Source organism: Argopecten irradians, chromosome 10, assembly GCF_041381155.1.
Source record: "Argopecten irradians isolate NY chromosome 10, Ai_NY, whole genome shotgun sequence".
NCBI lineage: Eukaryota > Metazoa > Mollusca > Bivalvia > Pectinida > Pectinidae > Argopecten > Argopecten irradians.
Genome location: NC_091143.1, coordinates 4,067,764 through 4,083,687, shown reverse-complemented (window position 1 = coordinate 4,083,687; position 15,924 = coordinate 4,067,764). Strand labels below are relative to the sequence as shown.

General features: G+C 36.2%; 1 protein-coding gene across 2 annotated transcripts in view; it reads left to right on the top strand.

Annotated features, from left to right (window-relative positions):
• Window positions 1-15,924, top strand: part of LOC138332933 (fibrillin-2-like) — a 35,941-nt gene that overhangs the window by 3,865 nt on the left and 16,152 nt on the right. For both annotated transcript variants that reach the window (XM_069280984.1, XM_069280983.1), the window contains exons 8-33: window positions 309-359; window positions 548-676; window positions 1,059-1,205; window positions 1,743-1,787; window positions 2,156-2,281; window positions 2,639-2,764; window positions 4,746-4,871; window positions 5,244-5,369; window positions 5,687-5,809; window positions 6,008-6,133; window positions 6,585-6,716; window positions 6,928-7,050; window positions 7,390-7,512; window positions 7,922-8,047; window positions 8,415-8,540; window positions 9,058-9,180; window positions 9,898-10,065; window positions 10,548-10,613; window positions 11,005-11,124; window positions 13,056-13,181; window positions 13,342-13,512; window positions 14,048-14,089; window positions 14,251-14,376; window positions 14,575-14,706; window positions 15,176-15,301; window positions 15,621-15,743. In XM_069280984.1, coding sequence (XP_069137085.1) covers window positions 309-359; window positions 548-676; window positions 1,059-1,205; window positions 1,743-1,787; window positions 2,156-2,281; window positions 2,639-2,764; window positions 4,746-4,871; window positions 5,244-5,369; window positions 5,687-5,809; window positions 6,008-6,133; window positions 6,585-6,716; window positions 6,928-7,050; window positions 7,390-7,512; window positions 7,922-8,047; window positions 8,415-8,540; window positions 9,058-9,180; window positions 9,898-10,065; window positions 10,548-10,613; window positions 11,005-11,124; window positions 13,056-13,181; window positions 13,342-13,512; window positions 14,048-14,089; window positions 14,251-14,376; window positions 14,575-14,706; window positions 15,176-15,301; window positions 15,621-15,743 — 3,078 coding nt within the window. The remainder of the gene's footprint in view (window positions 1-308; window positions 360-547; window positions 677-1,058; window positions 1,206-1,742; window positions 1,788-2,155; window positions 2,282-2,638; window positions 2,765-4,745; window positions 4,872-5,243; window positions 5,370-5,686; window positions 5,810-6,007; window positions 6,134-6,584; window positions 6,717-6,927; window positions 7,051-7,389; window positions 7,513-7,921; window positions 8,048-8,414; window positions 8,541-9,057; window positions 9,181-9,897; window positions 10,066-10,547; window positions 10,614-11,004; window positions 11,125-13,055; window positions 13,182-13,341; window positions 13,513-14,047; window positions 14,090-14,250; window positions 14,377-14,574; window positions 14,707-15,175; window positions 15,302-15,620; window positions 15,744-15,924) is intronic.

Genomic DNA, 15,924 nt, shown 5'->3' with positions numbered 1-15,924 from the left:
ACTCTATTTCATTGTCTTGTAATTGTGCTAATTTATTTTCACAAATTCTAATCACCTGCATTTGATTATACAAGAAAATAATGGTTTACAGGACTTTACCTAATCAGAAAAAACCCAAACTAGTTTGAAATCTGTATTAGCATCATAGACTTGAATTATGAAGTCATTTCTATGAATAAAGTTTTTGCAATAATTGATGATTCCAATTCAGGTCTTGAGTAAAATGTTTCTAAGAGGGGAAGAGGGGGGAAGGAGCCTATTGGTTGTTTCTCATATAATTGATTGTTCTTTTATGATTATTTCCCCAGCCCAACTGAAGTGTCCTCCTGGCTATGCGCCAAAGAGTGGAATTTGTATTGGTGAGTTTCAGGAATGTTTTGAGCAGTCAACTATTATTTACTTAATTTTTGTTTTATTTATCATTAAGTAAAAACTGATTGTAATTGATTTACATTTGGGCAGTGTTGGCCGAGCTCTCCACTTTCTCCTTTACTTAGTAATGCAGGCTGTGACAAACAAAATGACTGTATTCTAACTGTTGTTTTAGATATCAATGAGTGCGAGCTGTACTCAAACCTGTGTCAGGGTGGAGGTGAGTGTGTGAACACTCCGGGATCCTTTACCTGTAACTGTCCTCCAGGCCTCAGTCTTGACTCCACAGGCCGTACCTGTGTCGGTAAGATAGCAATAGATACTAGAACCACACACCAATGTAATGTATAACCATCCAGACCATTCATTTCAAATCATCTGAGCACTCACCTTTTAAAACATTAACTGATCATTACATCATATTTGTAGCTTATGCTTAAAGAACAATTTAACTCCAGTACAAAGATATCCAGCAGATTTGAATCAGAGATATCCAGCAGATTTAAAACCAAAGAAAACAGTGCCTTTCTTTTGATAAGTTTGACATCTACTATTCTCAGTGCTAGACTGTCATTTTCAAGCTGTATTAAAATGGATAATTGATAAATGAACATAACCTAAACTTATTTAAAATCTGGAGAAATTCTACCACACTGTTTAATGTGTTTGATCCTTGTTTGTAACAGATATGAGAGAAGCTACCTGCTATCTGGGATTCTCCAGAGGAGTCTGTACCAACCCTCTGTCTGGTAATTATCTGAAGGCCGACTGCTGTTGCTCCCTGGGGAAAGCTTGGGGAAGTACCTGTGCTGCATGTCCAGCCCGTGACTCAGGTAAGTTCACAATGTACATCTGATCAAAACATCTTTATACAAACATTATTTTGAGTTTAAAACATACAGATTTCAGATATGATATATCGGAGTATTAATTTGATAAAGAACTAATAGCAAATATTTTACAAAGCTGTCATTAAAATGCATAATTTAAATATTTTTGTTTAGTGCACTAAACAGGCAAAATTCCCTTATTTGACCAGATTTTGATCTTTAGCATGTGAGAAATGGTGGTCAATTTAAGGTAATATTTCATAAAATGTTGATAAATTTCAGGTTAGAATTTGGCAGTGTGACTAGTAGCTTGACTGTGAAATTCAACATTAAAGACAAAAATTAGGATAGATCACAGACCTGACGTCATTGACTTTGTCAAACCTTTTAGAAACAAATTAGATCATTTGGATTAGTCTGTAGATAAAAACAAATGATTCTCTTCCAAAATGTCTGACCATTTGGACCAAGGTAATTAAAACAAGTCCATGTAATGATGATGTAAACAGTACTACTAACAGAATCCTTGTTTGGTTACAGCGGAGTACCAGTCTTTATGTGTCACTAATGGTGGCCGACCTAAAGGTACAGTGCTACTTCAGTTAATATACTCACCTGTTGTTACAGTAGTTCTCTTAGTTTTAGATTTATAGTACAAAATACTCATAATAGTAAGTCAATATCCCATTTATTTTTCTGTTTATTAGATAATGTTATACAGAATTTTTCATTTAATGAATACAATATTTATCATACCGCACTGTATATGCTGTCAATGGTGCTATGGTACGAAATGATGAAAACTCAAAGAATAAGAAGCAAATGACATTTTTGGATGTGTCTGGATGTTCTTGTCATCTGACTGTATTTTCTACCAGGGCCTGAGGGGTGTATGAATTAATAAGCTTTCACAGTTCATAATTAAATATATTTTGCTTTTTGTACATTATCAGATATTAACGAGTGTATGATGTACCCTGGGATCTGCAGTAATGGCCAATGTCAGAACACATTTGGAAGTTTTGTCTGTACCTGTAACCAGGGATACGCTCTAGATAACACAGGCTTCAACTGTACAGGTAAAGGAAGAAAACTAATGTTCTTTTGTTTTAAGTTGATGAGTAGAATTTGATGATTTATATATTGTCCATAAAAACTCACTGAATGGTAGTTAATGTTTGATTTTCTTGTAGGTATTGTTGGTTGTCACAAGACCAGCAAAATTTGTCTTCTTAAATTTTCGTATTTGATTATTGAATATTTTGAAATAAATTCAAATCAAAACATTAACAAACTGTGTTCTATTGCTGGTAGGTAAGGTGTCATGTCAAGTACTTTATAGAAATACAGACATATCGACTGAAAGCTATTAACTTGAACCAGCCGAATTCAAAGACTTACATAAGTAATGTTGTACATATATATTTGCTTTACAGATATTGATGAATGCCGTATTTCGTTTGGTGTATGTGGTAACGGAACTTGTCAGAACACACCAGGAATGTTCCGATGTATCTGTAACGAGGGCTTCAAGGGGGTCATGATGGATCAGATGTGTGTTGGTAAGTTACCGTTAGTCACTTGTAGGTGTTGATGCGAATGGAATTGTTTGTATATATACAGAGGATTCCGCTTATTTGCATAGGTCATTTTCCAGAAGAAAATATGCAAATAACCGGAGTATTCGAATAGGCGGAGATGACATTTTGCACCTCCGTTTGACCCCACACATATGTATGTGAATAGGCAAATAGATATCGTTTCGTTTACTTGATAAATACGTAAATTATTTATACTTAAAACGAACCACAAGTAATTATTTTCGAAGTTGTAAATCGATTTTAATTGTTTAATAACAAAAAATATTCCAATATTAGATTCTTGTTTACGTTAGATCGACACGTGAATATTTGAGAAACAGCTAAACGATCGATATCAAATGCAATTAGATTCTACTAAACAGGATTGGATTTGTGTCTACAATTCTAAACCTAAATAATAAACAAATTTACGTACATTTGCCTGGCAAAATGAACTTACGATCGTGATTAAACTTCAAAGTGCCGATCAACTAGTAGTGTTGCTTTTACACATGTGCATATGAATTCGAAAATGGCGGCAGGTGATGAAGCCATGCGTTCACTCGACCTAAATGTCTTTCGAGAATTCTCCTTGTATTGTTGATCTAAGGGGCGAATAGCTTAATAACATTTCAGAAATTAATGCATATTCAAGTAGCAATGAAAAAATTAACGTAGCAAGTATCTTTTGTATACTAAGCTTACATACTGTACGAAACTTGCGGTAGTCATTGCACGCCGACTTTGCATGCTTTTATGTCTCGTTCAACGAGACGCTTGATACGCACATGTCTGTCGTAGTTAACAAGACTCTGGTTGAACGAGACTACTCATGAATGGCGATTGTTGTAAGGAAGCATGGTTTCTCCAACCGATCGCGAACTAAGGTACGTTACGTTAATAAATAAACATATTTGAAAGTGCAAATGCTTTAATTAGATGTTTGAGTCAGTGAATATACTAAGTTATGATCAACCGCTGCTGATGTAAATCGTAACAGCGTCGAATACCTTTGCAGATTCATGCATAAAATAACAAGCCATACTATAACGTTAAGTTGTTACCAGGATGATTTCTAGTAAAAGCGAAGTATCTTGTAACATATATCGGCGAATTTCGCTAAAAATATATTGCAAAATTGAAAAATATTCGATTATATTCTTAGAATTTCCCAAATATTTTATTCAAATAACCGGAGGTCATGTAAAAGTCTATGCAAATACACGGAGTTGAAAAACAAAGATAAAGAAGGAAAAAATCGGGACCGCAGAATTTTATGCAAATAACCGAAATATTCGAATAACCGTTATTCGATTATGTGGAGTCCTCTGTAATCAAATATCAAAGAAACACAATTTAACAAAGCATGACAATTTATTGACTCGTGTCCTATCCGGGCCTCAAACTCACGATCTACGGCACCCAATCGCCTAGCAAAACATAGCTGCGCCTTCTACCACTGCGCCACATCCACGTCCAAATTATATAGACATCTGTTTGTGTGTAAATATTGATGACTGTGATGGGATGAATTTGTTTCTTTGTCAACAACCACTTTTGGCCTCAAGTTTTGCATTCACCCCTGTGAGGTTGGTTCTGGGTTCTGTCCCCTGGTAAAGACACACTTTTGTCTATAAAAGTGGTAGTTTTTGCTCCTGCTTAATGCTCAACTTGAAGAGAGTCAGTTAAGTATAGTTTGCCTTTTATCAGTATAATGTTACTGGGTAGGGTGTGCTGTGTGGTATCTCTAGCAACTTGCTTCAGTGAGATACTCTATGAAAAAAGTCAAGAGATCTAATAATGCAGGAGACACATCAAGAATATACCACAACCTCCCAAAACATACAGAGATTTACATACGAATCACGGGAGGCCGTCCTTGGATTTCCATGGATGTTATAGGACATCAAGCCCAATCACTAAAGCAGCAAATCTAATAAGAAATATGATTCTATGTTTGTAGACATTGATGAGTGTGATGAACAGCCTGGTCTGTGTAGAGGCGGATCCTGTGTCAATACTATCGGAGGTTATTTCTGTGAGTGTCCGGACGGTCATGTCCTCTCAACAGATGGCCAGTCCTGTTCTGGTAAGTAAATCTGGTCCTTATATATTCCGAATTTGCAAATTACAGAGTTGTCTGCACTTGCAGGTAGGTATTGATTGTGACATCATGTGTTTGCGAGCGTAACGTCATACTTTTCTGAGAAAACGGCGGTAATTGAGCTCACAAAATGATGACGTAACAATCGATACCTACCCGCAAGGGAGCTAACTCTGTAATATGCAAAAACGGAATACCACACAGGTAGAGATTATTAACTTCTGTTAATAAAGTCTTAATTTTGCCAAATGTTAAGAATCCTAACCTTCGTGTTAGAATGATAAATTACATATCAAATGTGTCTTATATGAAATGTTATCCTTCTCATGAAAATAACTGATTCCTGTACATTTGTAGATGTTGATGAGTGCTCTGAGAGCCAGAGTATCTGTAACAATGGAATCTGTGAGAACTTCCTGGGCGGTTACCATTGTCGATGTTTTGAGGGTTACGTGGCCACCAGAGATCATACCACGTGTATAGGTAAATCAGACATTTTTACCAAAATCACACTATGATTCCATAAATTATATATCTCATTTGTCATCTTTTATCAATCATATCAGTGCAGGTTTTGTTTGTAGGCCTTAATTAACCCATGTTTTGATACGTCAAGAATCTCTGAATTCTTGATGCTACAATCTGTAGAAAGTAACATCATTACAACTGAACCAGTTTGGTTACCCATCTCAACCAATAGGAATGACTAAGGACAAAAACAGTATGGGCAAGACAGATAATTAGGGGGTATGTCTGTGACTTCTTCTTATTTGATTGCACCTTACTTTTCTGTATTGTAGATGATAATGAGTGTGCCAACAGAAATGGTGGCTGTGCCTCACTGTGTGTAAATACCCCCGGATCCTTTGTCTGCGGATGTGACCCTGGATTTGTACTGCTTCCGGATCAAAGGTCGTGTGGTGGTGAGTATGACATCATCCTTAAACAATGCATCATTTTAAAAACCTTTTGAAATACATGTATAAATAACAATCTGACTGGTAATTTTGGAATTTGTACATTTTTCACAAGTGATGTTACTTTGAATTAATTAGGTTGAAGATTCATTAAAGCAAGCTTTCTCCAATGTTGAGTTCATTTGGAATCTTTGTATGTTTTAGATGTAAATGAATGTGCAGAAGGGGATGATATTTGTAATGGTGGACGATGTACCAACCTTCCAGGCAGTTATCGTTGTACATGTATGGATGGTCTGACGCCATCTGTAGACGGCAAGATGTGTTTAGGTAAGTACAAATTGTATCTATTATCTTGAGGACTGGCTATACTGAATCCCATGATAATTAAGGTAATATATATAGTTGCTCTATGTAAATTTAATTATACAACAGCTTTTATGCAACCTTAGAGTGATTTGTATAAAACATATGAGTGATTAGATTGGTTATAAATTAAAACATTCAGCATAAGATTAATATTTCACAAAATTTGTGCCAGTTTTATACATTTATATAACTTTATCTCACTGTAACTTGTGTCTTTTATGTCTTTGAAAAAAATCCTTACATATTATGAGTGAGATAAATGTAGTCAAACTGAGTACTTCCATCTTTCTGTATAAATGGTTATTTGCCAGATATAAACTTACTGGCAGAACATATGTAGAAATCTATAATAAAACGAGGATAAACTATTCAATGTTATGGGGTATATCAACTCTTTTTGTCTGTGTTGTAGATGTGGATGAGTGTCTAGCCAACAGGAATCTGTGTCTAAATGGGCAGTGTCAGAATAATCATGGATCCTACGTGTGTATATGTGAGACAGGGTTCTCTGTCAAGATGGAGACCAGAAACCCAGGATGTACTGGTGAGACTCACTTCTGAAATCAAACATTTGTCTGAACTTAATGCTCTAAAATCTTAATCTCAATCAAAAAATCTGACCCATCATGAATGACATTTAGATGCAACTCTTTGAAAAAATGCTTTCTGTATTAAAAAATGTTTTATTTTTAAGGAGTGTGAGTAAAGTTCTATTGGATTTGTCTCTCATGCTAATAACATCATTTTCGTTTCAGATGATAATGAATGTGAGTTAGGCTCCGCGGGATGTGACTCTCATGCTGTCTGTATTAACACCATTGGCTCCTATAAATGTGACTGCAAGCCTGGTTACACTGGGGATGGATTCACATGTAGAGGTAACTAATCACCAATATACAATGAGGAAGCCTTACATATGTACACATCATTTAGAGGATCAGCTACTATATATCAGCAAACCTGTCAATAAAGACCACCCAAAGAAAAGTGCTCTCAATACCCAAAGGTTAAATTGTGTTTAAGTTGACTATCTGTGACACTGATAGAGAGTCTAATTCAACACATTTACCTGTTATACAGGGATGCCTGCTAATTTAAGGCAAGTTTTGGTAAAGTAGATAGGAAGGCCATATTTTTATGAAGTGAAAACCTCCAAAGGCCTGGTACTTATATATTGTTACACCAACAGACTTGTCCTAATATTACCTTCCCTACAGACAGTAATGAGTGTACCCGTGACAATGGCGGCTGTGATCTAGATGCTACCTGTATCAATGTTCCTGGCAGCTTCAAGTGTGTTTGTGACGATGGTTTTTCTGGAGATGGCTTCCAATGCAGAGGTATCTACAATTATTTCATTGAATTTCTCAATCTAGAAGGTAGTGGTATTTTATCTTTATACATGTTTTTCACATGTTATTAATTTAGGATATCTTTATAAGTGTGATTTTCTCCTTTATAATACCATATTTAGTTTGATTGGATTAGAAATAGGCATTTTATTTGCATGGCTTTAAGGACAGCTGGTGTATTTGATCACATTTGAAAAACAGCCATATTGAGGCTAATGAAATGAATGGGAATAAACATTTGTGAGCCCTGCAAATTTCTTGAAAAATGATTTTAAATCTGAAGTTGAATTATGAAAAAATGAAAAGAATCTGCCAGTATGTTTCCACCTAACTGAATGTATAAAATAGATTGATAATATTGTTATTTTCTATGGGGAATATTTGTTTTGTTGAGCAGATGTGGACGAGTGTACTCTGGACTCTACTCTGTGTACTAATGGACAGTGCCTTAACTTCCCTGGCGGCTTCCGATGTGACTGTGATATGGGTTTCGCCCCAACTGTAGATGAGAAGGCTTGTGTAGGTTGGTAAGAGTTCAGTTTAGAGTCACAAACTCATTAAGTCATATCATCTTCTATGTTAACTTATAAAATTGATTGATTATCATATGATAAATAAAACCTGTCGTTAGACTAAAGTTTTAAACCAATATATGGACCAAAAGCCTGGTGCTGCCATATGACAGGTCTCTCTCTGGATAATTCTTTGGCTTTCCACCGCCTCCGAAACCTGCAAGTTCTTACTATAAAGTTACTTTACTGTTATTAGAATGTAATTCAAAAAGCAAATTCTGTAGGAATTTGAACCCTGAAGACATATTATGTCAGCTGAATACAAATTATATATTGCAATATGATAGCATTATTGTTTAATGTTTATTTGTTTGACAGACATTAACGAGTGCGATACCTTCCACAACTTGTGTGTTAATGGAGAGTGTGAGAACTTGATCGGCCTGTTCAGATGTAACTGTAACCAAGGTTTCAGACTGGACGAGTCGGGCGGAAACTGCACAGGTAAACGTTTATAAGCAATTGATTTGTATTATTATTACAACTTTAAAAGCGTGTGTCTCTAAATTACATTTTTTATTTGGTCAAGTTGATATTTAGAGGATTTTACATGAGTGGTTGTAATATGAAATTTATTAAACAAGCTCAATCATTTCATATGCCACGAGCTTTTAGAGTTAGATAGTATTTTATACACAACTTAACTATTATTTATGGAAATATATATAAAACTTTCAATTTCATTTCTATATAAAAGTGGCAAAATCAAGTTCGGATTTGACGTTTCTGACTGAGGCAGTCATGATTTTAGTTAAAATGTCAGCATAATGCATGACGTCGCAATAGCGTTATTACACATATGTCCTGTGATATTTATAACATGGCTGAACGAGCCAGTTATGTGATAAAAATGATATTAAATGGATTACTAGTAAGTTTTAACACTGGTAGTATATCTCTGTGATTTGTTCATTTTTAAAGTGTGACTGCATATAACATCTCACTGATATATACTACACAGATATAAATGAGTGTTCCAACCCTGATAATTGTCTGTACGGGACATGTGTGAACACCCAAGGGGGCTACATCTGTCAGTGTCCAACAGGCTACGAAACCAACCCCACAGGAACAGGCTGTATCGGTAAGTCAAATTCACACTGAATCTGTTAGTGTCCAACGGGCTACGAAACCAACCCCACAGGAACAGGCCATATTGGTAAGTCAAATTCACACTGAAACTGAAGTTCTGGTTTACCATCTACATTGGTCTGTCTATTGCTTTGTGGAACATGGTAAGTTGTGGTTTACCACCTACATTGGTCTGTCTATTGCTTTGTGGAACATGGTAAGTTCTGGTTTACTGCCTACATTTGTCTGTCTATTACTTTGCGGAACATGGTAAGTTGTGGTTTACCACCTACATTGGTCTGTCTATTGCTTTGTGGAACATGGTAAGTTCTGGTTTACTGCCTACATTTGTCTGTCTATTAGTTTGTGGAACATGGTAAGTTCTGGTTTACCACCTACATTGGTCTGTCTTACTTTGTTGAACAAGGTAAGTTCTAGTTTACTGCCTACATTGGTCTTTCTATTGCTTTGTGGAACTTGGTAAGTTCTGGTTTACCGCCTACATTGGTCTGCCTATTGCTTGGATTCATTTCGCCAGTCTATTCTTTTAAACAAAGAAATGATCACATTTTGATTTTCAAAAACCCTTGGAAATTGTTCAATGATTTTGTGAAAGACGTTGCCATATATACTTTTTATTTAATCCAAAATCACTTTTTGGTTTTAAGAAATTTTTCCTGAGAGAAAAACTAGTAAGTACAGTGAATACAATATACATTATCTATTACAGATAAGCGCCTAGGTACCTGTTACATGACGGCCCCTGATAATCGACAGTACGGCCGCTGTACTGATGTGATTACCCTGGATACATATAGAGCCACCTGTTGTTGTAGCGTGGGTAAAGGCTGGGGAGAGGACCCAGGATTCTGTGAGCGATGTCCTGTCAATGGCACAAGTAAGTACTCCTGTAGATGTGTTGGTCAGTATCATCACTTGTACCTGGAATGATAAAATCAATAAAAGTCAGTTTAAGTCACAAAACTTGTAACAACTGATAATACTCCTGAACGACAACAGTATGGAGTATCCTAATTTGTGCAATTGGAAAAACAAAAACATATGAAAGAGGACTCGTGAATGTCTTGTTGGGTTTTGAATGAGAAGCATACTAGATTAAAGGTAAACTTGACAGACAGATATTTGGTATGCTTATTTATACTAATAAAGGAGGACAAATTTTGAATTAGCAAAACATTTTGGACCAAATTATGAAATACATGACAGTGTAGTAAATTTCAGGGATTCTGTCCATACTTGGTCTAAGAACAACTTCATAGGCAAAGCATATCGTTAACCAGTATTGTTAAGGTTTGGATCTATTGATCTGACCTGTTATGATTATATCAACGAGACATGATTTTGTTTCCTTGTTTACAGGTGAATACAAGACATTGTGCCCAGGTGGACCAGGCTTTAAACCTTCCATTGATCTGATCCTCGAAGGTAAATACTAATAACATGTTAGTCTGTCTGTATCAAATATAGTACTTATGATGTTTGGTTATGGAAAACTGGCATTATTTCATTAAAAGATCTGACAGCCTGCAGGTATTCAAATTTTACTTATTTCTCATACCAAAGGCAAAGGAAATCATGATTGATAATCATATGAGTAAAGACAATGTTAGCTTATGTAAATAGTAAATCAGAAACGAGGAGTAGTGTGTTCTTATGGCCTTGCCAGGAAATTGGGGAGATGGACATTTAATGTCTATTTTGTACCATCCAGATATATAACATGGCCGTTAGAGCCTTGATACATCAAGATGTCCTATTGTTGTATTGAGTTTCTACTCTATTGGATTTAAAGCAAGTCTTTATGTTCTGACTACAGATATTGATGAATGTGAAGAGCTCCAGAATGTCTGTAAGGGTGGTGAATGTCAGAATACATTTGGAAGTTTCATCTGTGTGTGTCCGACTGGATACCGACTCTACAACCACCAGTGTATTGGTAAGTTTTGTGTCCAACTGGATACTGACTCTACAACCACCAGTATATTGGTAAGTTGTGTGTCCGACTGGATACAGACTCTACAACCACCAGTGTATTGGTAAGTTGTGTGTCCGACTGGATACAGACTCTACAACCACCAGTGTATTGGTAAGTTTTGTGTCTGACTGGATACAGACTCTACAACCACCAGTATACTGGTGAGTTGTGTGTCCAAATGGATACAGACTCTACAACCACCATTGTATTGGTAAGTTGTGAGTGTCCAACTGGATACAGACTCTACAACCACCAGTGTATTGGTAAGTTGTATGTCCAACTGGATACAGACTTTACAACAACCAGTGTATTGGTAAGTTGTATGTCCAACTGGATACAGACTTTACAACCACCAGTGTATTGGTAAGTTGTGTGTCCAACTGGATACAGACTCTACAACCACCATTGTATTGGTAAGTTGTGTGTCCAACTGGATACAGACTCTACAACCACCAGTGTATTGGTAAGTTGTGTGTGTAACCGGATACCTACTCTACAACCACCAGTGTATTGGTAAATTGTGTGTGTCCAACTGGATACCTACTCTACAACCACCATTGTATTGGTAAGTTGTGTGTCCAACTGGATACCGACACTACAACCACCAGTGTATTGGTAAGTTGTGTGTCCAACTGGATACTGACTCTACAACCACCAGTGTATTGGTAAGTTATGGGTGTCCAACTGGATACCGACTCTGCAACCACCAGTGTATTGGTAAGTTTTGTGTCCAACTGGATACTGACTCTACAACCACCAGTGTATTGGTAAGTTTTGTGTGTCCGACAGGATACAGACTCTACAACCAGCAGTGTATTGGTAAGTTGTGTGTGTCCAACTGGATACTGACTCTACCACAACCAGTGTATTGGTAAGTTGTGTGTCCAACTGGATACAGAATCTACAACCAGCAGTGTATTGGTAAGATTTGTGTGTCCGACAGTGTGGCCCAGTATGATAGGCTGTTGCTGTGTTTACAGATATAAATTTATCAAACTTGTGTGGCCCAGTATGATAGGCTGTTGCTGTGTTTACAGATATAAATGTATCAAACTTGTGTGGCCCAGTATGATAGGCTGTTGCTGTGTTTACAGATATAAATGTATCAAACTTGTGTGGCCCAGTATGATAGGCTGTTGCTGTGTTTACAGATATAAATGTATCAAACTTGTGTGGCCCAGTATGATAGGCTGTTGCTGTGTTTACAGATATAAATGTATCAAACTTGTGTGGCCCAGTATGATAGGCTGTTGCTGTGTTTACAGATATAAATGTATCAAACTTGTGTGGCCCAGTATGATAGGCTGTTGCTGTGTTTACAGATATAAATGTATCAAACTTGTGTGGCCCAGTATGATAGGCTGTTGTTGTGTTTACAGATATAAATGTTTCAAACTTGTGTGGCCCAGTATGATAGGCTGTTGTTGTGTTTACAGATATAAATGTATCAAACTTGTGTGGCCCAGTATGATAGGCTGTTGCTGTGTTTACAGATATAAATGTATCAAACTTGTGTGGCCCAGTATGATAGGCTGTTGCTGTGTTTACAGATATAAATGTATCAAACTTGTGTGGCCCAGTATGATAGGCTGTTGCTGTGTTTACAGATATAAATGTATCAAACTTGTGTGGCCCAGTATGATAGGCTGTTGCTGTGTTTACAGATATAAATGTATCAAACTTGTGTGGCCCAGTATGATAGGCTGTTGTTGTGTTTACAGATATAAATGTTTCAAACTTGTGTGGCCCAGTATGATAGGCTGTTGTTGTGTTTACAGATATAAATGTATCAAACTTGTGTGGCCCAGTATGATAGGCTGTTGCTGTGTTTACAGATATAAATGTATCAAACTTGTGTGGCCCAGTATGATAGGCTGTTGTTGTGTTTACAGATATAAATGAGTGTGTTGAGGACAGTACCCTGTGTGGAGAGGGGACCTGTATGAACACAGAGGGAAGCTACAGATGTGTCTGTCCTAATGGCTATATACCAATGGAAGGCGATGTCGACTGTATGGGTGAGTACAGATTTATTGTTAAAGCCTTACAAGATAAGATTTGTGATATTTTAACTTTTTCCCAATGTTCAGTCCAAGGAATTGCAGTTTGATGTTCAGAATTTGTCATATGTCGAAGAACAGAGTTTTCACATTTTTATATTGACACGTATTTTGACAGACATGAGGAAAGGTGATTGTTTCCCTACCTACTACACTACAACACAGCCTCCGTTCACCTTGGTCTGTGAGAGTCCTATTGCCTTCAACATCACCAGGGTCGACTGTTGTTGTACAACTATTGGTCAGGCATGGGGTCAGCCGTGTGAAGCTTGCCCAGCCAAACGCTCAGGTAATATATAGTAGATGGTCTGGTGTTGAGTCAGCTATGTGAAGCTTGTCAAGCTAAACTTTCAGGAAATATATGAAGTAGCATATTAGAGTTCATTTAAATAAATGGTCAGGTATCCTGCCTAATACTCAGGTAGGTATAGCTGGTTGTTTACACAAATCCAAAATTTTCATGATTTTATCTAAAAACGAGAAAGTTCAATTTTAGTAATTTTAGAAATTTTCTGACTTTCAAAGTCTATATGACTCAATCATTTCTCAATATATTTGAGGATCAATTCATGTACATGTAGTAGCAAAAAAAAGTTAAGTTTAGATGGCCAGGTATGGTGTCAGCCCTGAATGTATAATACAATACTCCCATAATATATAAGATCTGTAATCTGATTCAACGTAACCATAATCAAAACAAACTGTTGGCTTACATGCCATTTATATCTCTAAAACATATTTCTCGCCAAAGTTGTAGAATAAGACAAGTACAGTGTATTGATAGTTAAGCTGATGTACTTGATTGGTGTTTTTGTTATTTTCAGCTGAATACGCTGATCTTTGTGAGCCTGAGAGGATTGGAGAGGGTAGGTAAAACAAGAAACACTTCATTATGAGAGTCATTGGAATATGTTGCTTAACTTTAATGGAAAGCCTTCTGTTATATCTGACAAAATAAATAATATATTTCATAATCTCAATGACTTGTTTAAGATATTGATAGTGAACATGTATTTCTTCCTTTCAGGAATCAATGAATGTGAGAAATTCCAAGGAATCTGTGAGAATGGCCGCTGTATAGATACCTTACAAAGCTTCCGATGTGAATGTTTTGATGGCTATGAGTACAACCCAACATCCTACAAGTGTGAAGGTAAATGTGGATTGATAGAGCTCCAATCATTTTTACTTTTTCATTGGTTTAGAAAATTTTAAATACAATAAAAAAAAAATCTGAAAATTGATGGAAAATATGCTTTTAAGTTGGTCTTCTATTATATGACTCCATTCAATGCTAAACAACAAAACTGACAATAATAATTTCTGTAATTCTGATGTTATTTTCTTTCAGATATTGATGAGTGTCGTCTGACAGGAGAGTCGCCCTGTAAAGGCTATGCCCAGTGTATCAATACTCCCGGGAGCTTTACTTGTCAGTGTCCACCAGGCTACAAACTCTCCCCTGGAGGTCGGCGTTGTCTGGGTAAGTTTGGCGGGATAGTTGCTCTATAAGGTTTTGTAGCCCATCAACTTTCAACATCGACCTCAATATTCTAAATGCGAAGAATAAAAAAGTTCTTGTTAAAACCTGATTTCTAAAGTTTTTTTGGTTTTTTTTTTTAGTTTTTAAACAGGCTCTATATAGTTGTCTTCTATTATATATGTACCGTGGATTGAGGATCATTTGAAGTAGTGCTGAAAGAATTAGCAATCAATCCATTATCAGCAATTAGTTTCATTATATCAGTCCTCCAATTAATCGACTAATCGTTTCAGCCCTAATATGAACAATTTATGTTTTTTAACTTTTAGTTAACTATTAAGAGTTCCCTTTTTATTAATGCCCTATTCCCTTCAGAATCTATGATTGGTATTTAATAATTCTTTTACATTTTGATTACTTATGAATAAGTTACTCTGAAGTACTGATGCTTTCCTGCTGTGGTTTACAGACGTGAATGAATGTGAGGAGCTTGCTGGTGTATGTATCAATGGAGAGTGTGATAACCTGGATGGTAGCTTCAGATGTACCTGTTTACCAGGCTTCCGACTCAACACAAACAGAGATGCCTGTATCGGTGAGCATTTCAGTCCCTTGTCTATCCAGACAGTGATAGTTCCTAATGTCTTTTGTGGCTCAGATTGTCTTGTGACCATGGTTACCATCTTATTGTAACAATAACTAGGTAAAAGAACTTTAATAGTTTTTCAAACAGAAATTTTGAAGTCACAATTGGAAAACAAAAAATCTAAAGTAAAGGCAATGAAAGATTATCATAATTATGACACATTTCATGGTAACTTTTGCCCTATGTTGTTAACAAATTAAGCCATATTTTTTCTCTCTTTCCTACAAGTTTTTTGATGAAGATTGATTGATGACCTGTTGACTTTCAGATAGAAATGAATGTACAGCTAGACCAGGACGTTGTAGGAATGGGACGTGTGAAAACCTTATTGGAGGTTTTAGATGTCATTGTTCTCCTGGCTTCATTGTGTCCAACAACCAGGAGTGTCTAGGTTGGTATCACTCTGATGTTTGTCACAAGTTTTATCTGTTGTGTATAAATGAAAAGTGCTGATTTTCTCTAATGGATGCTTAGATTAGCTATTTTTTGCTGTATGTAGATAAACATACACAATTCTGTTTCAGTTCTATAAAGTCAATTAATCATCAAATTGTAGAAGAAAAAAAATATTT